General features: G+C 57.9%; 2 protein-coding genes across 6 annotated transcripts; one reads left to right on the plus strand and one right to left on the minus strand.

Annotated features, from left to right (window-relative positions):
• The first annotated feature begins 1,710 nt into the window (after window positions 1–1,710).
• ARSA (arylsulfatase A) lies at window positions 1,711–8,873 on the plus strand. 5 transcript variants are annotated; one of them, XM_045872225.3, is made up of 9 exons: window positions 1,711–1,857; window positions 2,565–2,817; window positions 3,011–3,251; window positions 3,375–3,593; window positions 3,668–3,837; window positions 4,130–4,254; window positions 4,347–4,474; window positions 4,686–4,788; window positions 4,889–8,873. In XM_045872225.3, the coding sequence occupies exons 2-9, from the start codon at window positions 2,600–2,602 to the stop codon at window positions 5,206–5,208; spliced, it is 1,524 nt and encodes a 507-aa protein (XP_045728181.1). In that variant the 5' UTR covers window positions 1,711–1,857; window positions 2,565–2,599; the 3' UTR covers window positions 5,209–8,873. The 5 variants fall into 5 exon arrangements, with proteins under 5 accessions (XP_045728181.1, XP_064446461.1, XP_064446462.1 ...); XM_045872224.3 differs by having other exon boundaries at window positions 1,718–1,911; XM_045872223.3 differs by having other exon boundaries at window positions 1,769–1,939.
• A 5,200-nt stretch (window positions 8,874–14,073) lies between these two features.
• Window positions 14,074–24,680, minus strand: MAPK8IP2 (mitogen-activated protein kinase 8 interacting protein 2). The gene is made up of 12 exons (XM_045872227.3): window positions 24,409–24,680; window positions 23,301–23,406; window positions 21,505–21,804; window positions 21,261–21,354; window positions 19,937–21,163; window positions 19,520–19,595; window positions 19,215–19,387; window positions 19,012–19,121; window positions 18,171–18,275; window positions 17,957–18,027; window positions 15,178–15,276; window positions 14,074–14,838 (listed from the first exon to the last, which is right to left on the minus strand). Exons 1-12 carry the CDS (start codon window positions 24,471–24,473, stop codon window positions 14,766–14,768), a joined length of 2,499 nt encoding a protein of 832 aa, XP_045728183.1. The 5' UTR covers window positions 24,474–24,680; the 3' UTR covers window positions 14,074–14,765.
• Window positions 24,681–25,490: the final 810 nt, after the last annotated feature.

Consider the following 25,490-nt stretch of genomic DNA (forward strand, 5'->3'; position numbering starts at 1 on the left):
ATCATGCACGCTGGCAGGCTGCCTCCCATCAGGGCTCTATCCCAAGCTGACCCTCCTGCCAGCTTCTGCAGCAATGCCAAGAAAGAACTCACATCTCCAAAAGACTCAGACGCCTGCCGAGGCTTGGCTTTGAACAAACATAGCTGGCAGCACACGGACCTTCCCCCACCTAGAGGTCAGGGCTGGGCTGGCTCCGCTGTCCCGTGTGCATACACCTGAGCAGCCTTCAGGAACCGCAGGGGAGGATGCCAATCATTTGCATAACATTACAACCACAGGCAGGCTCTTCCCAAGAATCAGGGCAGGTCCTCGGATGCCTGGGGTAGTTTCCAGCTTGCTGCTGAAAGGGAAGAAAGTGCTTTTGGTGGACTCCTTTTAAACTCCAATTCATAGCGCCGACCAGCTGTGATAGCTCCAATTACAGGTTCAAAGATTTCTGGGCCATGGAAAAACTTCCTGTTCTGGCCACTCAACCCCATACCACTCCCACGCAAAGGCCCAGAAACCACCGTGGAATGTGCCACCAAGGGGATGGGTTGCCAGAGACTGGACCCCTTGTGCTCCCCACACGGTCAGCAACAAGCCTTGACCACAACCCTGAGCCCCATCTCTGAGAGTTCCTGCCCTTGGAATTTTGCTCCCCCACACTCCCTCTTGTCTTGAGCTTTCATGTTTCATAAGGAAAATACCAGCTCCCCAGCCCGGACTGGGCTTCAGTGGAAGCTGTGTCCTGGTCCCCCACCCCAGTCCCCAGAGGCCATTCAGGGTGCTGTCCACTCTCCCATGGGTGCCGTCCACTCTCCCATGGGTGCCAGGCTCAGGAGCCACAGAAAACCTCCCCAACCAGAAACCCAGGTCCTGGTCTTCCTGAGGTCAGAGGTCCCAGAGGGATGCCCTGAGCTTGTGGGAGAAACCGAGGCCAGAAAGCTGCCCTAGAGAGTTTCCTGGGGTGGGGGGAGCTGCCCTAAGGGAGCTGCTGGCTGAGGGCCCCAGTTACTGCACTGAGTAAAACACCCACCTAAGCGTCCTCCTGGGCTCTCCCTCTGATTTGGAGATGGCTAAACCAACTGGGGAGCAAAAAGGTAAAAGCATCTGTCCGAGGTTATCAGGTGATGGAGCCAGAGCTTACTCATCTCCTCTGCCAGTGGGTTCTTCCCATTGTGTAACCCCAAGGCAGGCCAGACCCCATATACCCAGACAAGCACACGCACACTGACACACACGCGCACTGACACACACACACACACACATTGACACACAGACACGTGCACGGAGGGGAAAGGGTTTGAAAGAATTTACTATCTCGTGTTTGAGAAAAGCGCCGGAAGTAACGTTGGGGGAAAAGCCAGCAGTCAGTGGGTTCCAAGGCCTTCGTTCTGCGTGGCTCACCCAGCGACGATGCCCACAACACCCCCTTGCGCTCAGGGCCTTTCCAAAAGGACCCGAGTCTCCCAGCTTGAGGTTTGGGAGCCCCGCCCGACTCCGCGCGCCGGCCCAGCCCGGCCCGCGCCAGTCCCTCCAACGGCCTCGGGATGCGAAGCGGCGCCGACCGCGCGCCCCCCCACCCCCGCACCCGCGGACTCCCGGGCCCCCGGACCCCGACCCCAAGCCCAACCCCAACCCATTCCGCGCCCGAGCAGGCCCCGCCCCCGCGCGAGGCCCCACCCCTCGAGCCCCGCCCCGGGCTGCCGCGCGCGGAGGGTCACGGGACCGCGGGGCGGGGACGGGGGCGGGGCGGAGCCGAGGCGGAAGCGCCCGCGGAGGGCACCGCTGCGCGCTGTCCCCGACCCGCCCCTCCTCAGCCCGGTACTGCCCTCGGCCCGGTACTGCCCTCGTCCAGCCGCGCCGGACCCGGGGGTCAGTGTCATGTGACTTCTGTCCCTGACTACGAGCCTGAGCTCCAACCTCTAGGTGAAGAGGGTCAGATCGCCCAAATCAGGTGTCCTGGTCCCCGAGGGTCTCCAGGGAGTTATATCCCAGGCTACGGTCTCCTGGGTTCTGTTGGGGTCAGGGGTCTCCGGAAGTCCCCTGAAGTCCACTGGGACTTCAGGAAGGGGTTGTCTGGGTCGGGGAGTGTTGGGGTCTGGGGTCTCAAGAAGGGGGTAGTGCCTGGGTCTGGTGTCTCAGGGGAGAGGTAGAGACTGGATTTGGGGTCTCAGAGGAGGGTAGTGTCTGGATCTGGGGTCTCGGGAGGATAGTGCCTGGATTTGGGGTCTCGGGAGGATAGTGCCTGGATTTGGGCTCTCAGGGGAGGGTAGTGCCTGGATTTGGGGTCTCAGGGGAGATGTAGAGACTGGATTTGGGGTCTCAGAGGAGGGTAGTGTCTGGATCTGGGGTCTCGGGAGGATAGTGCCTGGATTTGGGGTCTCGGGGGAGGGTAGTACCTGGATTTGGGGTCTCGGGAGGATGCTGCCTGGATTTGGGGTCTCGGGGGAGGGTAGCACCTGGATTTGGGGTCTCAGGGGAGGATAGTACCTGGATCTGTGGTCTCAGCAGAAGATAGTGCTTGGATCTGGAGCCCCTGAGGTAGACCTTGCTGGAGCCAGTTTGCTTTCCCTCCCAAGGGTCTCTTGTGCCATCCCCATCTGTGCTGTGTGCCATGGTGGCACTGTGGGCCCTCGCTCTGGCCTTGGCCATAGGCCTGGCCACTGCTGGCCCACCTAACATCGTGCTGATCTTTGCTGATGACCTGGGCTATGGGGACCTGGGCTCCTATGGGCACCCCAGCTCCACCACCCCTAACCTGGACCAGCTGGCTGCAGGGGGGCTGCGCTTCACCGACTTCTATGTGCCCATGTCTCTGTGCACACCCTCCCGGTAAGTGAGGAGGCAGGGGAGCCCAAACAGCGTCTCCCAGATTCACTCTGGGCTCCAGTGGGGGAGGCAAATGCTCTGTCTCTTTGGAGAAGGTCATGTTTCTCTGTCTTCCTCCCCTCTCTTCCCTCCTCCATGTGTCCACTTCAGCCTTAGTTTCTCTCTGTCTCACGGACTCTTGTGACTTGTCCTATAGGGCTGCGCTCCTGACCGGCCGACTGCCAGTTCGAATGGGCCTGTACCCTGGGGTTCTGGAGCCCAGCTCCCGAGGGGGCCTGCCCCTGGAGGAGGTGACCCTGGCTGAGGTCCTGGCTGCCCGAGGCTACCTAACAGGGATAGCTGGCAAGTGGCACCTTGGGGTGGGGCCTGAGGGGGCCTTTCTGCCCCCCCACCAGGGCTTCCATCGATTCCTGGGCATCCCATACTCCCATGACCAGGTAGGAACCTCCAGGGCCCTCAGCCACCCTCCTCCTCACCTCCCACCACTCCCCTTCCCCTTGACCCCTTGAGCCCCCCCCCCCCCCCCCAGCCCAGACTCCTGAATGGAACTGCTCCACCAGGGCCCTTGCCAGAACCTGACCTGCTTTCCGCCGTCCACCCCCTGTGATGGCAGCTGTGACCAGGGCCTGGTCCCTGTCCCACTGTTGGCCAACCTGTCCGTGGAGGCACAGCCCCCCTGGCTGCCAGGACTTGAGGCCCGCTATGTGGCTTTCGCCCGTGACCTCATGGCTGATGCCCAGCGCCAGGGCCGGCCATTTTTCCTGTACTACGCCTCTCACGTGAGTGCCCTTGGCCCTGTCCCCTGAGCTGCCCTTGACTCCTACCCAGCGCTAACCCCTGTCTCTGCCCACAGCACACCCACTACCCCCAGTTCAGTGGGCAGAGCTTCTCTGGGCGCTCAGGCCGAGGGCCATTTGGGGACTCCCTGATGGAGCTGGATGCAGCTGTGGGAGCCCTGATGACAGCTGTGGGGGACCTGGGGCTGCTTGGAGAGACGCTGGTCATCTTCACTGCAGACAACGGGTTTGCTGTGGCAGGGGGCGGGGAAACGCTGGTTGATGCCTCACCAGCGGGTCACTGGGATCTTCCCATCCTGACTACTGGCCGAGGACATATGGGCTAAGGGTATCTGGAGAGATGCTGGCTATGTTCTGGTGACCCGCAGGGCATGAGGGAGGCTGGGGGTCACAAGGACATGGAGGGACCCAGAGGGGACAGGCATGTGCTGGCCGTTTTTGTGTGCAGCATGTAACTCTGGGGCGGGGTCACCGGAGTTCACCCTGAGCCTCACTGACGACTTCCTTGTATGTCCCAGGCCTGAGACCATGAGGATGTCCCATGGTGGCTGCTCTGGCCTTCTTCGTTGTGGAAAGGGAACCACCTTTGAGGGAGGTGTCCGAGAGCCTGCCTTGGCCTTCTGGCCAGGTCACATCGCTCCTGGTCAGTCTTCAGTCCCTCCCCTCATGAACCCCTGGCCCCACCTCCCCAGCCCTGATGGCCAATGGAGTGATCACACAGCCTTCTGCCTCCAGGGGTGACCCATGAACTGGCCAGCTCCCTAGACCTGCTGCCCACCCTGGCAGCCCTGACAGGGGCTCCGCTGCCCAACGTCACGTTGGATGGTGTTGACCTCAGCCCCCTGCTGCTGGGCACAGGCAAGGTAGGGCTCACAACCCTGAGACCCTGGCTCTCCTGCTCCAGCCCACAGAGCCTCTGTGGAGTGGCATCCAAATGGTGTTGCCATTGGGGCTCCTGGGTGGGCAAGGAGCAGTCCATATCCAGGGCCTGACACAAGGCCAATGGCTCCGGGTACATGCAGATAAGTGCTGGGGGACCCCCGCCCACCCTGTGATCCCTGACTTTGCCCCCAGAGCCCCCGGCAGTCTCTCTTCTTCTATTCGGCCTACCCAGACGAGGTCCATGGGGTCTTTGCTGTGCGGAGGGGAAAGTACAAAGCTCACTTCTTCACCCAGGGTAACTTCCTCACCCCGGCCCTGCTGACCTTCTTGTAGCCCCAGCGCCCGGGCCCTCCTCCTCTTCTTGCCCTTTGCACAGACGTGCACCCCCTCTCCAGGCTCTGTCCACAGCGATACCACGCCAGACCCAGCCTGCCACGCCTCCAGCCCTCTGACTGCCCATGAGCCCCCGCTGCTCTTTGACCTGTCTGAGGACCCTGGTGAGAACTACAACCTTCTGGGAGGCTTGGCTGAGGTCGCCCCAGAGGCAATGCAGGCGCTGAAGCAACTTCAGCTGCTCAAGGCCCAGTTTGATGCTTCTGTGACCTTCAGCCCCAGCCAGATGGCCCGGGGTGAGGACCCTGCCCTGCAGATCTGCTGTCAGCCTGGCTGCACCCCCCGGCCATCCTGCTGCCACTGCCCAGAGCCCCAGGCCTGAGAGCACAGGTGCAGGCCAGCCCGGGGCGCCTCGCCCGACCCAAGCATGGCATGGTTCACTGCTGTGTGCGGGCGTGCAGAGGTGCTTTGTACCTGATGACGCTAATAACACCAGCTGGTACTCATAGGTGTGATAATTCATCTAATCCTTGTGATAACCCCGAGGTAGGTGCTGTTCTACCTATGTTACAAATGAGGAAACTGAGGCATGGAGTGATCCAGCGATTTGTCTGAGGTCACCCAGCTGTAAGAGGTTGGGCAGGGATCTGAACCCAGGCATCCTGGCTTCGGGAGCTGCCCCACCACCGCTGTGATTGTGTGTCAGTGCAAGCTTGGTTCCTGAGTGTGAGCGTGTCCCTTCACGGAAGCCATAGTAAGTGCTTTAGTAAGTGACAGGAACAGGGTGGGGTGGGTGTGAGGGCATGGTAGACAGAAGACCCTGAAGTTGCAGAACACCCAGGAGCACCTCCCTGGAAGACACATTCCTGGAGGCACTAGAACTAGGGCACTGGGGCTCTTAGCAGAAACCTGTCTGAAAGCAGGTGATGATCAGCACATTCCAGGTGGGAACAAGGGGAGATAAGCTCCTGAGATAGCTCCCCAAGCTCTGCCTCTGCGCCTTCCAAAGCTCCGCATTTTCCGCCTCCCCACACATTTCCTGGCCTCTCCACCCAGCAGACAAAGGCATACCTCAGGGTTGGTTCCATCCCTGCTCAAAACTCTGCAGCTGCCCATGGTGCTCAGAATTAAGTTCAAACTCCTTAGAGGCCCTGTACCCCCTGAGGCCTGCCCTCCTCGCCACCCAGCAGCCCTCAGCCCTCAGCCCTGGCGTGCTGGCCTGGCTGTCCTCTGTGGGGCCAGCATGCTCTGTCAGTGGCTCTGCAGAGAGGACTCCTGACTGCCCATCTGTACCCACAGCAGCAGTGTGTAGGCCTTGTAGTCAGTCACCTTGTGTGTGTGCTCATGGCAGGTCCACACAGGCCCCATGTGGTCCCTCAGGCTTGCCTCGGGTGCTCGAGGGCAGCATCCACTTCCCTACTAATAGACCCCCGCTTTTCCAGTGTTGGGCAGAGGCCCATTGACTAGCAGGTACAGCCTCTCCCTGACCCAGTCTGAGCCAGGCACAAGCCAATCCAATGATTGGTCCAGGAATGGCATGTGACTAAGAGTCCTGGTCAGTGAAAGGTCAGTGGCAGTCCACCAGGACGCTTGGGTCCCCTGCAGCATTCTTCCTCGGTGGGCAGTGAGGCTGGTGCTCTTGCTGCCCCTGACCAGACATCCTGCAGCTGCTAAACCAGTGTCTCCAGTCACCTACCTCCAGAGCTCACAGTCTAATAAACCCCACCTGTTTAAGTCACGGCTAGTGGGTTACCTGTTACTTTCAGCCCAGAGAAGTCTTGCTGGAATGGGACATGCGAATGGGATGTACGGCAACCACATGTGCGAGTGCCGGCGAGAGCCTGGGCTGTCAGGCGCGGTGTCCTGAGGCCCTCACTGGATCCTCCATGTGGCTCTTCCATCACTTCCGGGCTGGCTCAGGGGCTCCACTGACCATGCCCCAGATCCTGCTGTGCCTTGGGGCTGCCCCCATAGGGCAGTGGTTTCCTTGGGGACCCTTGCAGCCACTGATGCTGGCATAAGGAGGCCCCAGATGAGCTGTGCCCTCCCCCTATAGGCTGCAGCTTCTCTCTTCCAGTGGGGTACACAGTCACCTCAAGGTGCCCTGGTTCCAGAGTGAGGACTGGGGAGCGGGAGCGGGCACACCGTCTGTGCATGACCTCCAAAGACCAAACACTCAGCAAGAACCACACCAGCGCTGACACCCATGCGTAGCACCAGGCACGGGCTGCTCCAGGCCCCCTCGGGCCAAGTTTGCTCGGCACCAAGTGCTGTGCATGGTGCTGGGGCCCAGATCATCGGGGGGGACCCATCCCTGTTCCCGTGCACTTCTTGTCTAGCAAAGGGTATGGGCGTCAACCCTGAGATCGCAGACAGGTGGAACCCCGGCGTGTTAGGGGCCCCTTGCTCCTGGGTGGGGGTGTGGAGGCATGTGGCTGTTGCCTGAGAAGGGACAATGGGGGATCCAAATGTTCTCTAACTTGATGGGAGGGTGGAAGCATGGTCCGTACATGGGTATAAAGCTACACACTTAGGTTGTCACGTGTGTGTTATATCCTTCAAGAGAAAGGAGAATTTCGCTGATAAATGCCACAAAGGAAGAGTGCAGGTCCTCCAAAAGCATGATCCCTGGGGGAGAGGCGGTGCAGAAATCACTGAACACATCAGGGATGCTTCGCCGTTGGCTGAGATCTGAGGAGGGGTGTTGAAACCCACCCTCTGCCTCCAAGGCTTGCGAGAGGAGCAGACTCTCTCACCCTCTCAACCCACTTTTGGTTTTGCTGTGAGGGCTTTTGGAAGCAGAAATACTTGTCTCTCAGCATTTCAGCTGCTCCTCATCCAGTCACTTGTGTGCACACGCACTTGCACACATGCACGCATACATGCTGAGAGACGTGCACACATACACACACTTGTCGTGGCCCCAGATGCTGTCTGCAATGTCCCTGCACTTCCCTTTCTTCTCTGCTGCTATTTAAAAAACAGCCCCTTTTCCTGTGAGTTAAGATTCATCCATTCACCAGACTGGTGGCTTTCCATTCCCACAGAGCGACTTCCTCCGGCAGCCCAGTCTCCTCTGGGAGGAGCTCTGTGGGTTTGGAATGGACAGAACGCGCACCCTGGCGCTGCTGCTTCCCTTCAGGTGCATTAGGAAGGAAGAGTGGCGGGCAGAGGGGCCGCACCTGCAGAGAGACCACCCCTCCCCCTCCAGCACTCCCCCCCCCCCTTGCTCACATGCTCGGCTGTCCCCCAAGTGACCAGAAGGGGGAGCAAAGGGGATGTTTCCATGGAATAATGCTCATTTGCCTCTTCCCTGAACCATGTACTTGTTAGAGCAGCCCAGGCAATGCCTGCACTCCCAGGCTGAGTTCTCTGTGCTCATGCAAATCATGTTTTAATCATGGCTTTACCTTGTTGCACCCTGACCCTGCCTTTCAAGGGTCTGATGTGTCCTGTCACCTCCTTGACTTCAGGCCTGGTGCAGGGTTCGCAATAACAGAGGGAGGTCTGCCTTTACTTATGCCTCGCCCTCAGCCTCCTCGGCTTGTGTGTGCAGGTCCCCCCTCTGAGTGGTCACAGCCACAGGGGCAAGGTGTGACACCCCCCCCCAGCACAAACTGCATTTTCCTGGCAGCCCCACACCCCCCACAGCAAGGAGGGAGAGCTGAGTCTCTCTCTTCAAGTGGTCTCAGAAGAAAGGGACCCAAGGGAGAAAGAGGGGTCTGAGGTGCCATTTGAGCCGACAGGAAAGTCGGGCCCTGGAGAGAACAGTTGGGGGGGTGGCCTGGCCCAAGACTCCACAACAAGAGCAGAAACCTCTCCACATCACTTTGCAAATACTGTAACAACGTGGTGCCCAGAGCCTGCCCTCCCCAGGGAACACCCAATGCCCGGTGGGAACTGCAGCGCTCCTCAGACCTGGAGGGATAGAACCCGCATCCGGCTCCCTGCTCCACGGGGAGCCTGCTTCCCCCTCTCCCACTCCCCCTGCTTGTGCTCTCTCGCTCTCTCTGTCAAATAAATAAATAAAATATTTTTTTTAAGTTATACCAATTATATTTGGTTTCCTATATATACACCAACCTAAAATTAAAAAAAAAAAAAAGTTATCCAGAGTCAGTTTTTATAGTTTGGTTGTGACCACAAAATGCTAACTGATACAGAAGGAAATTAAGTACTAACCCCCACCCTCCTAATCCCAGCAAATGAGGGCTGTCGGGGAGAGGAATGGTCCCTGCCATCCAGGTTCAGTGGGTCCCTGCCAGAGGGTTCAGTGTAATGTGCTGTGTTTGGGGTAGACATGAGGCACAGCCCTGAGGGTCCACCTGTGCCCATCCTGCCACCCTTGGTGGGGAGGGGATGTGCATGCCTGGGGAGGAGCCGTGTCTGAACAGCATGACCTCCTCCTTCTCCTTTGCCACCCCGATTGGACAAGTCACCTACCGTGGGATACCTCCCCATGTGAGCTGCACAGACCAATCCCTACGTGGAGTCCCTGAGAAAGGACAGGGCAGGGTCCTGGTGGCTGGTTGTGCTGAGCCTGCTCATTCTGCTCCCCTTCCCAGGAGCTTCCTCCATGCCCCTCTGCTGACCACAAGCGCATGTCAACCTAATGCAGTATGCCCCAAAAAGAGCGCAGGCAGGTCATGCACTCCAGGGTTAGCCTGTTCTGTGTAGATGAAGGCCAAGGAGTGATGGGCCCACTGGGCATGAGTGGGGTTCTGTGGAGGTGGGGCTTGGCACAGGGCAGGCACCAGACCCCTATGTGCCAGGGGCCAACTGCTCCAAATCTGCACAAAGGAAATAAAAAATAAAACCCAGGTTTCCCCTTTTTGCCATCAACTCAAATGATGGCTGAGACAGCTTTTAGGGTAAATTGTTTAATCCTCTTCTCTGCCAAGTTCTGTGTATAAAAGGACTTCATTCACAGGTATGAGGGAGCAGTACTCAGTGCAGCTGACTTTGGATTCAGTGGGTGCTACCTCAGGACAGGAGCCTGGATGTGAGACAGGACCTGTCTGCTGGGTTGTATGCCAATTCCACAGAACATGACCCAGGCAGTGGAGGTGGGGCGCACGCAGGGAGCGCTTCCATACTATATATCAACTCCTGTCCCACCCGCACCTGGACAGGTCCCACCACACCTGTGTCCACACCTGCAAACCAGGTGAGGCCCGCTCACGGCGGTGGTTTCAGGGGTGAGGAGCCTGGTACCCCTGCTCTGTTCAGCACCAAGACAGTGTTCCTTAATATCCCCTCTTCAGAGGGGGTGCCACTTACTTCCTCACCCTAGGGGGGTGGCCTTGGATCCCTGCTTGGGGGGTGGAGGAGGGTCTTCCCACATGCTCCCTGGTCATGGGTTTTGCTCTCTGTGCCTCCTTTGAGGAGGTCAGAAACACTGCTCAGCTTTAAAGAATCCAAAGTTGGAGGCATAACTTCTGACCTCTGCTGTGGCTGGCTGGGCGATCCTAAGAGGACTTGCTTCTTCACTCTGCTCTCAGCCTGCCTATGAGCGGCTCTGAACGGCAGAAGGTGCACACTCCTGGGGCAGCCCTCCACCTATGGGGGCCAGGAGCCAGCAGGTAAATGTTCCTGTTTCTCATCCTTCCGGTAATGGTTCAGGGAGGTCTTGAGTTTGGACTTCGCACGGGCTTTTCCTCCCCCACTGCCTCTCTCCTACCCACTCCTCACTACAGCATTCTGTGGGGCTTTTGCAAGACCAGCTGCCTGCCCCTTTGCCCTTGCTCTTCCTCCTGCCCGAAATTGAGCACAATGCTGGAAGATACAGCAGCCCTCAGGCAGTCATGAGGACAAAGGCCAAGGACCCAGGTCACAGGACCAAGGGAAGGAGCCTGTTGTCCTCCAAGTAGCCTTGTAGCAGCCAAGCCAGGTTGACTCCCCCCATCCTGATTGATCAGACCCACGTCCCTGGGGTTTTCTCTTAGAGCTGGATGCTTTGAGTCACACCTACTACACGATCTATTGTTGAAATATTTTCATTGACATCCAAAAAGAGTGGTGTTCTCTATACGTAGAATATAGAATCCCGTGTGTTTGTTGTACCTTATTGTTTATTTTCAGATCTACGTTTTCCTCCTTTTTCTTGCTGCTCAAACATTTCTGAGTCATGTATTTGTTGGTCTGTTTCATAACTAGAGACTCATGTGCGAAGACCATCTTCCATTGCACACAGCTCATTTCACAGTGACGTGGGCTACTTTGCTTTGATTAAAGGGGCCTTAAATTGCCTTAAATTCCTCACTGGGTCCCCCGATCTCTCTCTGGTTGCAAACAAAATAAAATAAAAACCCATATAGAGAAAGACTGGGAAAAAAAATACACCAAAATATCAGCAAGAGTTGTCTTTGAATTGATATAAGAACTTTTTTTTTTTCCTTCCTTCTCTTTTCTGCAGCTTCCACAATTTCCATAATGACCGTGGGCTCTTTATAATGGAAAAGTAATACTTTAAAAAGAAAAATTCTATTTTGTATAGTGTTTATAAAAATGGTAATGAGTACTGACTTGCCAGAGCACTGTTCTCAGCCTGTCTAGAGGGCAAGTTTGTGGACGCCTCATCAGAGTCCTAAGACGGGTTCTTCTATTGTGGTCAAATACCCTTTTTTGCTTGCATTTAAGTAATGTCTTTGTTTTTTTATTTTTAGTTTTTCTGTGGATGCTTCTATTTGCATTTGGGGGTCTCTAATAAGCACCTATAATACTTGAAACAATGAAGACATGTTTGTGCAGGAAAACAGGAAGAGAAACAGAGACTGTTAGCCTTCTTCAAGTTCACTCTTTTTCAACACCTAGTTTCTCGCATAGGTTCTGCATATTTGTTTTCCCATAATAGCACAACTATTTTCCATACTACTTTTTTTCATATCTGCCCACTATTTCAATTAACTAAATATACCTTTAGTTGGTCAAAATTTAGATTATTTTTATGCTTTCAATGTTTTAAACAAGAATGTGTACAGAGGTTTTAATTTAGGGTGCTATCCTTAGCCAGGTTCCCAGAGGTCAGAGTCCTGATATTAGAGGTTTGCTCACTCCCACAGGGAGGGTCAAGGCTTCAGCATGTGCACCAAGCACTGCACCGGGCTCCAGGAGGAGAGGGGGCATCAGCCGCGCCCCTGGTCTCTTGGACTCATCTTCCACAGACTCTGCCAGGGGGTTAGGCAGGGAAGACACCACCCAACTCCAAGGCTCCGGCCCCCCCAGCACCCAGGAGGAGGACGGATCACCCAGCAACATACAGAGGACAGCGGATGCCCACAGGAAGCTCAGAGGTTCTAGGGGCAGAAATGGGATGGAGGGAGGGGGTGCTTGAGAGGGGGAAGGACAGGGCAGTTTCTATAGGGAGCCACTGCAGAGTTTAAGAGGGAGAGTGCCTGTTTGGGTGTCTGTTTAAAAACTCATTTGGTTGCAAGGGCAGATGGGTTCACAGATGCAGGTTGAGGCAGGGAGCCTGGAGGAGGCTTTTGATGCACAAAGACATAGGAGGAAATTCAAGGTGGTTTGATCCAGGGAGAAGTGGGGGGGGGGGATGTGAAGGGGCAGACTTAGCAGTGACCGGGTTGGGGCGAAGGTGGCAGCAATGGGGGTCTAGGGCAACTCAGGTTCAGGCGCCAGAGAAAAAAACATAAAACCCAGAACACAGCTGAACAGGAGCAGGTAGGGAAATGCTCATGTGAGTTTGAAGTGTCCGTGGCCCCTGCTGATGTGTTCAGGCCCTCTGCACCTCAGTGCTCTCATTAAGGTCATTACATTTTCGGCACTTTGCAAAGCACCAGTCCACTGACTGGCTAAAGGAGTGGTCAGCTGGGGTTGGTGAGTGAATGCACACGCACACAGCTGAACCAAGTGGTCTGGCTCAGGGAAGGCCTTGAGTCTGAGGGAAGAATCCAGGGAGGAGAACCCAGGATGGAGCCAGGGATGGGGTCTGCAAGACAGCTAAGCTAGAGGAAACCCTGAGATTGAAGGAGGAGCGGGAAAGGGGACGAGAGGGAGGTGCAGGAAAGGTCAAAGAGGTAGAAGGAAGGTGTGCTGTCTGAGAAGGGTCCTACTGAGACGGAAAAGGTACTCAAGCATATCCAACAGCTGTCCTAAAGGACGAGCAGGGGGGGAAAGGTTAACGATTCAGAAAAATGGGGAGAGGTGGAGGAGCTGAGGTAGACATGTGGGCAGGCATGTGGTGCTTTCCTGGGATGGATGAGGGCAGTGAGAGGGCATGGAGAATTCCCACCTGACCCAGTGAAGGAAGAGCAGAGGGAGCAGGTGGGTGGGCGGTGGGTCCCCACGGTGATGCAGCCAGAAGGGTCTGAGGGCCATGCTCCCTGCCCAGGTGCAGAGGGGTGCAAGTCTCAAACAGACACATCAAGGGCTCTCTGCCTCTTTACAGCTTTAATCAGTAGGAAAGTCTTCTCATAGACGTTCGACTTTGTCTTCTTGACGGTGGAGTTGGAATGTTCCGGTGTGCTGGTTTACGAGCTACGCATCTGCTGAGACTGGTCTGGGTCCTCGTTCAGTTTGTGGGGCTGTCCATATGCCAAAGGTCTGGGCCATTTATTGACTCTTAATTTGAGTAGAGGCATGTGATTTTTATAGATAGTAGTTTTAAATTCATATGTAGTGAATGTGTCCTTCCCTTTGCTCACATTTCATAACCTTTACTTGTGGTCTTCCCTGGGCTGCAGTGGTCCCGGGCTCTGCCGGGAGGGCCCAGACCCACCCTCAGAAAGGCCCTGCCTACCATGCTGACCTCAGCACCCGAGAGCTGGGGCTCACCTGGGGCCCCGGGGCCAGGAAAGCCCTTTCCCTGGAAGATAGCATCTACAACCACCTAAAGGCATAGTGAAAAATAGCCGCCTCCTCTCTTCTGGCTTTTTGTGGAGAATTTTTTAAATGCCAATTTTAAGATCTGAGCAGACTGACCCCTGCTTTCTCACACACACACTCACAAGCGTGCATACACACCCATGAGCGCCCACACACGCTGATCTGAGCCCTACTGGCCCCCCAGCCGGGAGCTCTGGTGCAAGTGGAAGGAACACACTTAAGGGGCCACTGCCCTTTCTCTCTGGCCTCAGTTCCCTGCCAATCAAGTGCATCTGGGGAGAATCCCCAGGGCGCCCGTGGCATGATTTCAGAAAGCACTGAAGGGGTGAATCTTCTCACGGTTCCATCACCCTGGAGTCGTGGTCCCCACTGCCATGGGCAGCTCCTGGACCCCCAACCCCCTACTTGGGCCCCCCCAGAAACAGCCAGTGTCACACCAAGCAGAGAGTTTATTGAGGTGCTAGACTGCGGGGAGTGTTTGCAGCGGCAAAGCGGACGCTGGTGTGGCCAGGGCCAGGGTAGGCACCCTCCTCCTAGCATCTGGGGGCTCAGGGTAAGCATCAAGAGCTACTCCTAATCTCCCCCAGGACCCTTCTGGGGAACCCCTCCCTGCTTCCCCCTGAGCTCCATGTGGGGCAGTATGGGGAGGTCCGTCTCTTTGTCCCTGTGGTCAAGGATGGGATAATCCCTTGAGATTCACTATAAAAATTAAAATTCCTTTATAAATCACAGGGGAGGGGCAGGAGGGGATCGCCTGGGAGCCTGGTGCCACCAGTCACCTAGAGACTCACCTTCCTCTACAACCCTCCCGGTTCTGACCCCAAGTAAAGAGCAGAGGGCGAGAGTTTGCAGGCACAGAGAGGGGCAGAGACAGAAACAAGGAGATAGGATGAGGTCAAGGGGCGGAAGAGGGTGACAGAACGGATCAGAGAGAAAGTGGAGAGGACCCCTCTCTCCCGCGGCCCCTGGGGAGCAAGGAGGAAACTCCCTGGATATCAGTTCCCACATGCCCCCCAATCCAGTTCTTGCCAAAGCCACGGCGGCTTCTGGAGACACGCCCAGCCCCAGCTGCCCCCGCAGCCGGGGAGCGGCGAGCAGCTACTCCAGGTAGATGTCCTCTGTGGGGCAGGCGTACTCCAGGTGCTCCTGGTAGTACTCCAGGAAGGCGCGGCTGGGGGAGAGGGAGTAATCTACCAGCCGCTCCGGGCCACCCGCAGCTCTCCCTCCTCACCCAACTGGGCCTGCCCATCATCCCCAGACCCCATTCCTCAGCTCTCTGGCTCGGTGATCACAAGCACAGGGAACCGTGTCACTTCCATCCCAAATACCCTCCCCCCGGGCTCCTGTCCCGTCTTCAAATTTGCTTTCCACCCACTTCCGACTCTCCACCTGTTGTTTCTCATCTGACCTCCCCCCTCACTGCTGCCCAAACTCTCCACCCCCAGACCTCACCTCCCTGCCCGTCTTCCGAGCCCTGCTCTCCCACCTGGGCACTCCCCACCCCACTTACCCCACACTCTGGGCCACGGGCCTCATGGACTCCTGGGAGACAAAGACGTGGCAGGCAAAGCGGCTCAGCAGAGGGTGTTTGGTGATGAAGCCAAAATAGCTGCAGGGGGGTTGATGTGGAGGGGTATCAGAGCACAGACCCACACCTTAGCCCCTCCCCTCCCCAGGGATCCGGAGACAAGAGTCAGAAACAGAGGGCTCGGGAAGAGAGTATGGGATGAGAAAAACGTGTGGGTCACACGAATTCAAGATTTGAAGGTGCCTGTTTGGGTTCTAGTCCAAGCACAGTGCTAGGTACCTACAAGGAATGAGCGATCTGTGTGAATTTCTCCAGGACAGGGGTGGGCCCCCCACCCAGAGCTTGCCCCTAGGCCATAGTGCAGGGCCTCCTTCCTGCCTTCTAGATGTGAGTCACCCGAGCCTGCCCAGCCCCACCTCTGGTCCTGCAAACTTTACAGCTATTATCTGAGCTCTGAGTTGGGGCTTGGCATCGGCCGCCAATCTGTGAAACCCTCTTCATGGAGAGAAACCTCCCACCCTGGCTCTGTCATGAATTTTTAGTCACTGCCCCAACTCTGTCTCATTCAGACCTTTCCTGAATCTGCCCTGTTCGGTTCCTCTAAGACATGAAAACTTTGTCCAGAGGGAGGGCCTGTCAGAGCCCTGCAGCCTGAGGCTCGAGACTCCCTTCACAGCGGCTAATCCAATCCACATCAGACTGGATTGGGGTTTTGTGGTTCCACCAGATGGGAATCCACACGGCAGTGTCATTGCCAAGACAATGTGCTCATGTTGTCCATGAACAAACTTGTCTCAAACACCGTGGTCAAAGAATCACTTTATAGTCACCAACACTTGGAGGTCGCTTACCAAGACCCAAGCACAACAGCACCTTCTACTATTAAACCCACATACCCCTCACAACAGCCCTGGGAGGTAGGTGCCCTGATCTATTGTCTCTAGAGGATGGAGACAAGGCCCAGAGGTGGTCAGAAGCTTGCCCAAGGACACACAGCTAGTCTGTAGCAGTCTGTGATCTTACAGGCCACACACGCCAACCTCATCCAGATACAGCATGTCCAGCACATTCCTTGTCTCCTGCCTCCTTCTCGAGGAAATGAGGACACGAGTTAAGGGTTCACCTAACACTAATTCATTGGTGCCTACTTACCGGGACAGACGGGGTTGAGTTCTGAAGTAACAAGTACTAGGAAGGTCTGGGCCAGGACAGTAGCGCCTTGGTACCCGCCCCACCCCCCCGACCGCCTCCCCTCCACCCTGATCCACTGGTCTGACCATCTTTCTCTCATGGGCTTGCACTTGGGTCCATGCTCAGGTGTCTAGACCTGAGTTTGGGCAGTCTCCTTGTGTTGAGAAATCAAGCTTGTTTTCCCTCTTGGCAGCGCAATTCTGAGCCCACCATCCCTCCAGGTGCAGGCCTCCGTGCAGACCAGTCCTCGCGGTGCCAGCGCTGCCTGCTATTTGGTCTGCAGCCTGCAAAGCAGTATCTCCCTCCTCAGACTGGGCTCTGAGCCGCTGAGGGTTGACACCATCCCCCAGACAGCAGAAAGAGCCCTTATCATCCTCTTTACCACAAAAGTGTCCAAATGACTTATATGCTGGACTCAAGATCTATCACAAGCCTCAGCCCCAGTTCCACTATGTTCTTCCTACCCTCACCTGCCCTTGAGGACCTGCTTCCTCCAACACCCCATTGAGTCTTTTCGAGTCTCTGGTTGGCCCTGTCTTTTTGGTTACATCCTGTTTCCTTCATCAAGGACACCGGGACCAGTGGGCAGGAGTCTGGCTGGGCAGGAAGCCTGTGGCTCCCCCCAGCTGGTTACAACACTGGCTGTCTCACTCCCTTCCCTCCTGTCCTTTCTCGCTCTTCCTGCCTATCTCGTTCACCTTGGCCACCGTGACCCACCTGCTCCCAAATGATTCTCTCCTTCCACGTCTCCCTCCCACACTCCAGACCCATGTCACAAATAACCAACCTGATCTCAGTGCATCTGCGATTGAATGCCACGTCTCCAGCATGTCAGGCCCTCTCACTCCATGCTCCTTCTCTCGGTGTGGGGGTCACTCTATGTCCATCACCCAGGAGGCACATCACCTTTGATCCTCCCTCTAGGCCAGCCTCTATAACCACTCAGTCCAGGCCCTGCCTGCCCCACCTCCTAAATGCCTCCAGGACACTGCACCTGCATTACCTCAGCAGCACCTGGCCTCCTGCATGACACCTGGGTCCGTCCATCTGGACAGCAGCCAGAGCCAGCTTGCCAAACTGAGACACACCATGACACCACTGCAAATGGGATTAGGTACAAGCTCTCTGACAGAGTCCCGGGTACTCCTAGTGTCCCTCCAGCCTCATCCTAGCTGCTCCCCAAGACACCTAGTGCCCCTCACCCACAGCCTTAGCTCCACTGGCTCCCTGCCAAGACCCACCCCATTACTTACTTGTCTTCCAAGGCTTACAGAGTGGTCTTCAGTCCCTTCCTGAGTCCCAGGAGAACTCACCCACCTCTCTACAGGTCTGCTCACTGGAGCCCCATACAGATATCCAGCAGACCCTGATAGATGCTTCTAGCACTCACTTGTCTATGTCTGTTTCCTCACCCAGACCAGATGAGAGCTTGTTTGATCCAAGGCTCCCGAGCCCAGTGCAGAGTGGGTGCTATGTGGGTGCAGGTGGGGCAGTCAGCGTGGTGGGGGATGGGGATTGTATCTAGGCAACCCTCCGGGTTTGTGGGGACTCAGGAGGGTAAGGCTCTCACCAGCTGTTGCGGGGATGGCAGCCACAGAAGGAGATGTTCTTCATCTGGAAGAAGTGACTGCAATGCTGGAACTGGAGCAGAGGTGGCCGAGCATGCTGAGTTAGATGCAGGTCGGGGGCCGCTTCTGCCACCCCGGCCAGACATCCCTCCAGCAGACCCTCCTGCCTTAACCCAGCCCTAGCCGCCCCTGTGCCTCAGGCCCCTGCACTCCCACCTCAGGTCCTCCGCTTAGACTCAGCTTGACCCCCCGAAGGGAAATCTCAAGGTCACAGGAGGCAGGAGGACGCAGGTGGACGGTCAGCTTCCGGGCAGTAGCAATCTGGGGAAGAAGTTGGGGGAGAGACGATCTCAAGGGCCTAGAAGGGTGTCTTTCTCTCCCCTTGGTGCAACATTTTACATTATGGATGAAGACTCTTGGCACTGACTCTAGAAGATGAGAGCTGGTGGTCTTAGCCATTCCTCAGGCTCAGGACCAGCTGGTCACCTCTCTGCCCTAAGCCTGCCACTTCCTTCTGTTCCTCCAGATAGGACCAAGGCCCCCCCACCCCCACCCCAGCCTCCTCACTGCCCATCTCTGTGGGCTGGATGGGAGTTCTCAGCCACAGGCTGTCCTGTTTCTCTGCTGCTTTCCCACTCAACCACAGGACCAGTAGAATGGCAGGCTCACTAAATGTCTACCAAGTGAATGAAAGAGCAAATGACTCCCAGGAAAGGATCTGTGAGAATTGGTCTTGATTTACAGACAAAAAGAGGACGGAATGAAGGAAAGGAGGGGCCGGCGGGAAGGTGGAGGCCCCACTATATCCAATAAACCTGCAAGGCTGGAACTAGGGCAGAGAGGGCAGAGCAGGCCGAGTCAGACTGAGGGTTAGATGGAGGGACAGACCTGCCAAGCTCTGCCCTAGGCTGGTCTGCCCAGGCCTCTGAATCAGAGCTGGGATCCCTGCCCCCTGAAGCTCCCAAGGCACCGTCTGAACCCTCTGTGGCCAGAGGCCTGGGGCCCCCAGAGGCTGGGGCAGCCTATGGGGGAGGTGGACCACTGACTGCAGACTGACCTTCTGCATGGCTGCACACAGGATGCCATTGCCCTGGTGACAGGGTACCTCTACAGAGCCCAGGAACTGCACGTCGAAGCGCTCCACCCAGCAGGGACTCCGCTTGCTCCCTGGGGGGAGGGGGGTATCATAAGGGGCCTAGAGCAGGCGGAGGGGGTGGCGCAGGCTGGGTGACAGGTTACCCCTTGGGGACGGGACCTCACCCAGCAGGTCCTTGGCGGGGCCGGGCACCGCATGGGCGTAGAAGGCGGGGAAGACCCCACGCTCCCCTGTGCGCATGTTGAAGCCACGGAACCAGAAATCATCCTCCTCAGCCTCCACCAACACCGGGTCATCTACATCCAGCTCCAGCTCATCCGGATGGCGAGGGATGAACCTGTGAGCAGGTCAGAGGTGGGAGATCACTGGGGGGTGGGGCAGGACCCAGTGGGTGGTGTCCACCCAGGTCCCATGGTGTCTGTAGACCGAGGTTGGGGGTCACTGACAGCAAGCAGGAGAAAGGCTGTACCTGAAGACAGCCCGATGGGTTTGCTCTTTCTCCTCCCCATTGACCAAGCAGGAAAAAAGACCAAAGGACTCCGTGCCTGAGACACAGAGACAGGGAAAGACAGAGACTCAGAGGCAGGAGAAGGAAAGTACTTGAAGGCCTGGCCAAGTTCCTCCCCCCTGCCCCCCCAGCAGTCTGGTGTAGGCTGTCCCGAGCCTGGGGGCAGGGAGAACCAGCCCATCAGGGGCTGGAGGCAGAGCAGCCCTACCCGTTCCACTCCCCACCCTGTTGGGGACCTGGGGAAAGCTCCAGGCACATGTCCTGGGTAAGAGGGCAGTGCCTAGCCCTGACCACCCTGAGACCCTCAGGCTGCCCTAGGGGCTCTCGGGAACTGCCTGTTCCCCAGGGACCTTCCCCCTTTCCCCACTTCCCACTCACTGGAAGAACGAGATGTGCTGTTGACAAAGACATTGAGGAACTTCTTAGAGAAGGTGAGGTCAGGGCTGTCTGGGGAGGCATCCTCCCGGCCCTGACCACCACCCAGAAGTGTGGCCGCCGTCTCTTCCTCGCTGGCCTCGCCACCGCTGTCCTCCGAGCTGTCCTCGCCCAGGCCAGCGCAGCGCCGCAGGCTTACCAGCTCCAACTGCGTGTGCTCGTCCACCACCAGCGTGTACTTGACCGCGTCATACACCAGCGAGGCGTCCAGCGGCGCAGCGGGGCCCGCGCCCCTGCCGCCAGGGGGCCCCACCTTGTCATCAGCATCCTCCTCCTCCTCTTCATCCTCATCGTCCTCCTCTGAGCAGGCGGCGGAACAGGCGCGGGCCGGACGGGCGCTGCGGCCTGGAGCGGCCCACAGCGGCGTGATGGTGTCGCGCGTGGGGTTGCTGAGGAAGAGGCAGGGCCCGGGCTGGGCGGGGCCAGGCCGAGGTGCAGAGGGCGCGGGGGGCGGTGGCCCGCACAGCGTCTCCATGTCCACCAGCTCCACGCCGCCTGGCCCTGCAGCGGCCTCAGGGGCCTCCGTGGTCCCACCCGCGGGCGACGAGGGCTCCCCGGAAGGACGCGACGCGGGAGACAGGCACTGGCCGGGGCAGCGGATGGGTGAGGAGCCCTCGGAGATCATGCGGCTCACGAGGTTGCTGAGCAGCCAGGGCGAGTCGGCGTCCTCGCTGAGGTCTGGCTCAGACTCGGACCCTGACTCGTACTCGCTGTTGGTGTCGTCGGGGCCCACGGGCAGGAAGGCAGGGCGACGCGGGGGCTCACATGGGGCCTCAGGCTCGGGCTCCGGCTCGGAGGTAGGCGATGAGGCCTCCTCGATGGAGTTGGTGAGGTGCGAGGAGCGGCCACTGCTGCTGCTGCCGCCGTCGCTGCTCAGCTCCAGCTCGGTCTCTGAGATGGACGAAATCATGCGCCCCAGGCGCGCGCCCCCTGCGTCCTCCGAGTCGGAGCCTGGCGAGGACAGCTCCTGGCTGCTGCGCCGGCCCCCTCGGCCCCCGCTGGAGCGGCTTCCCAGGTCAGCCTCGATGCCAGGATCTGAGGAGGGCGAGGCTCCACAGGGCGCAGGGGGGCCCGCGGCCGGTGGGTTCCCTTCACAATCGCAACCCGGGCGCACAGGCGACTGTGCCCCGCACGGGCTCGCGTCTGTGGGCTGGAGGGAGGCGGGTGACTCTGCAGAGCAAGGGTATGTGTCAGCAAGCCCACTTGGCTCCCTTCCTCTCTCCCTTGCCTCCTGTGACCCCACCACCAGCACCACCACCCTGCTCACCTCTGAGGGGCTCCTGGGGAGGAGAGCACAGCACTGTCTCCTGCCAGGAAGCTGGAGGCGCTGGGGCAAAGCCTCCATTGTTGTTCAGGGAGTCCTGGGGGTGGGGTGGGGGAGCAGTAAGAAAGTAACGCTGATGGGGGTCTCCAGGTTTCAGTGGTAGGACAGGCTGCCATGGGGAGCAGAGTCCCAGATGCTAAAAACCCAGGTTAACTCCAGGATGTTGTGGGTGGGTCTGGATGCTCACCTGGGCTCCCAGCGTAGTCAGGTGGAGAGTGGTGGGCCGGTTCTTGTGGGGTTCCTCCAGGGAGGGGGAAGGGATCAGGGCCTCTGGGGCAGGGGCCTCTGAACCAGGGCCTCCTCCCTCCTTGCCCTCCCCTTCTCCTTCCTCCTCTTCCTCCTCCTCCTCCTCTTCCTCCTCCTCCTCCTCCTCTTCCTCCTCCTCTTCCTCCTCTTCATTGTCATCGATCATCTCAAACTCCTGGAAATCATCCTGGAAGGAGCAGATCGGGTGTGGCTGCTCCGAACGTCCCAGGGAGAGACTGTCCTGCAAGAAGGAGGGACAGGCAGAGCTGGGCCAGAGCTCAACAGTGACTTGGGATTCCAGGTGCCAGGAAAGGGGAAAGCAGAAAGCTTTAAGTTAAGGGAGAGAAGACTCGTTCACTCTGCTCCCCACCAACTGAGCAATTTTTTAAAAAATCTGCTTAAGGGGCGTCTGGGTGGTTCAGTCAGTTAAGCGTCTCCTTCAGCTAGGGTCATGATCCCAGGGTCCCAGGCTCTCAGCTCAGCGGGGAGTCTGCTTCTCCCGCTCCCTCTGCCCATCCCCCCTGCTCATGCTCTCATTCGTTCTGTCTCTCTCAAACGAATAAATAAAAAATCTTCTTTAAAAATCTGCTTAAGATACAAAAGGATCACTCCAGTTCTTGGTAAGAGCCCAAACTCCTAAGCTTAAGTGAATTCTCAGAGTGGCCCCAATCCACCTGCCACCTTCATGTTATCTCCAAACCCCATCACATTTGACACCAGCACTCCTTCCTTCATGGCATTTTAACCCAATTCACAATTGCTGTGCCCACCAAGCTGCGAGCCCCACCAGGGCAGGGCCATGTCCTATTGTGTACTGATAGATCCTACCCTAAGAACAGGACTTAGCCTATAGATGCTAATTGGAATGCATGAAGACAACCCAGGATTAACCAAGCTTGCACCAACCTCAGGGTCTTTGACACACTTAATCACTTTGCCAGCAACCCCTCTCCTCCATTCCCTACCTCCCGTATCTGCCCAGCTCCATCCAGTCTTCCCTAAGGGCAAGGTTGTGTGCCATTTCCCCTGGAAAGACTTCCTGAAGACCTCAGTCTCTACTGGGTTCCCTCCCCTCTCATTGCACCTAGTGTCCTCCCATTGGAACCGAGTCTTTGATATTCAGGCAGCCAGCCATGGCCTCTGACATGTCTTTCTCCCCTACTGAGTTATAAGCTCCCAAGGGCAAGGACCACTCTTGTCCTGTTCTCCTTCCACACACCTGGAAGCCCCCAGCACTTGCCACATGGCAGTTCCTCAGAAATGTTCTTGAATGAATGAAAACAGAAACATGGAGAGACAGGGAGGGGGTGGAGAAGAAGCAGGAGATGGGGGAAGAAAAGATATCAGGGGTGGAGACATAAGGCAGAGGAAGCTTGAGAGGTGGGGACAGGGCTGGGAAGGAGACAGCTGAGATGGCAGTAGGAAGGGGCAGGGTCTTCCTAAAAAGTGATCTGAGGACAGAAGGCATGCCTCTCCTCCCCCACGTTAGCCCAGTGACAGGAGCCAGGCGAGGAATGCTGGGGACAGCCCTGTGTGGAGGGCATACGGTCTGAGAAAAAGAGAGGTTTGATATCAAGGAAGACCCTGGGCCAGGAGGCCCAAAGGGAGGGGGCAATCAGAGGATTTCTTCATTCAAGGCTGAGCTCAGACCCACCCTAAAACTCCAAGTGAACATTAAGCAGAGCCGAAGTGAGGTTCTCCCTTGAAAGGGTTTCATTCCCCCAGCCCCTTCCCCACCTTCTCGCAGTGGTCCGAGTCATAGCTGAGGCCCAGGCCACAGTCATCGGTGATCTCAGACAGGTCCTCATCATCAAATTCTTCCAGGCTTATGTCCTGGGGAGGCCTGGGAGAGGGGACCAGGGTCAGAGAGCAAGGACAGGGCTCCCTAGAGAGCCACCAACCCTGGATTCCCTCCCTGCCTAGATGCTGGCCCTAAGGAGGGACCCCCAGCTGCTAGGCCCCATGGTCTCCCAGAAAACCCAACTCCCAGAACCACATCCTGCCATCACCTTGAACCCCAAGCTCTGCTCTTCAACGGATTCCCCCCACAATCTGAGCTGTGACCAGCCCAGAGGAGCCACTTGGCCCCTCGATCCTCAGCCCGCTCCTGCTCTCTCAGAGAGCCAGCAGCCTCTCCTCCCTGCTCCAGGGCCCTCTGGGTCACAGCTTCAGCCCCAGGGGAGTCAGGCTGAGCAGAGTGGGGGAGGGGGAGCTGAAGCTGCAGCAGCGGGGGGGGGGGGGGGGGGGGGGGGGGGAGCAGGCCTGTTCTGGGAGCAGAGTCTACTAGCCACTTTGTCTCCCCCCTCCTGCCCAAGGCAGGTCTACACCCAGATATCCAACCCTCCCCATCTCAGGCCCTTCCCCCAAGGGCTCCAGGCTTGATTTCAACTCTCTCCCTCCCTGAGCCCTACAGGCCAAGCCAGGCCTTTACCGAAGACAGGCCCAACAAGGCCAAAAGGGCACTGCCAAGCACAGAAGGTGGCTCAGGGTCCTGCCCAGACAGGCTGCCCCTCAGAGGCTCAGCCCGGGTCCTCCACCCTTGAAGGGTCAGCTGCCCCGGCTGGGTGCGGCACTAGATCCCAGCGGGATATGGGGCGGAGGGGGGGCGGTCATTAGGGCTGGAGAAGGGGGATGAGGGTAGGACAAAAATAGAGGCCCTGAAGGGAAGGACGATGGGCAGCAGAAGTCAGAGGCCTTAGGAACAGAGAGGGGACTGGGGCTTGGGTCCCCAAAGGCGATGGGGGTGGGGTGGCAGGGCCGGGTCGGAGGAGGCTGGGGACTGGGTCGCGGCGAGGGCTGCGAGGAGATAAGGGCCTGCCAAGGCCCGGGGCGCCAGAGTGCGTACCTGCAGCCTGGCGGCGAAAGCGAGTGAAAGGTGGAAAGAGAAAACATCTCCGCCCGATCCGCCATCTTCTCCCGGGAAAGGCCTGCCGACTGCGGCGGGGGGAGGGGTGCGCGGAGCGACGGCCCCGCACGCCCTTCGTCGCTCCCTCCCTCGGTCCTCAGCCCTCCCCGAGTCACCTCGTGACACGCCCTGCGACACCCCGCCCGCCGACACACCTCGACACCCTGCCAGGACACCGCGGCAGGCGAGCGGCAGCGCCGCAGGGGGAGGGGAGAGGAGAGGGAGGATCCGGGAGCGGAGGGAGGGGACAGGGGAGGGAGGGAGGGGGCCGGCGGGGAAGCTGGTTGGAGGAGAGAAGATGGTTTGACTGAGAGGCTCTGGTTCGGGAACGATCGGCTTTGGTCTTTTCGGGGGGTGGGGGAGGTGAGAAGCGGATTGGCGACGGATTGTGGAGGATCAGGTTCGTGTACAGGAGGGTCTGCGGGTGCGGGGGACAGAGAGAGAGAGCCTTCAGTGAGAAAGCTGCGGTGGGCCGTCGGAGGAGCGCAGGGGTCCGGGTCCACAGACCCCTGGTTAACTGGGAGGGGGAGGGGCTCTTGGAGGGGCGGGCACGGCCCCGCAGCTGCGCTGGCGTCCCGAAGAATCTGAAGAGTTGGGGTCCCAAGCCTGGGCCTGAGGGGACCCAGACCGAGGCTGGGCTACCTGCGCGTTCCAAGGGGCTGCAGGAGCTGTCCGCCTCTGGGTGCTGATTGGGCCGACGGAGACTTCTCCCTAAAACGTGCCGATCAGAGCTGAAGGAGCTGTTCTCCCACAGGGTGCTGATCGGTGCTGGACAGAGATAACTGACCAAGGGATGCTGATCCGGCTGGATTCCAAGTTGATCATACAGAGGATGCTGACTGGGGCTAAAACTGAATTTTCAGTACACAGTACAGACTACGCAGGCTGGACAGAGGTACTGATGGGCATTGGATGATAACCCTGAGGCTGTGTTCATTCAATTGGAAAAACTGTTTCTTGGGCACCAACTATGTGATTGGCATTGTTCAGGATATTGACGTGTTCTGACTTTCTGACTTCAT

The sequence above is a fragment of the Mirounga angustirostris genome, unplaced genomic scaffold, assembly GCF_029215605.1.
Source record: "Mirounga angustirostris isolate CCGP_5_RB_7025 unplaced genomic scaffold, mMirAng1.0.hap1 SCAF_5, whole genome shotgun sequence".
Classification (NCBI taxonomy): Eukaryota; Metazoa; Chordata; class Mammalia; order Carnivora; family Phocidae; genus Mirounga; species Mirounga angustirostris.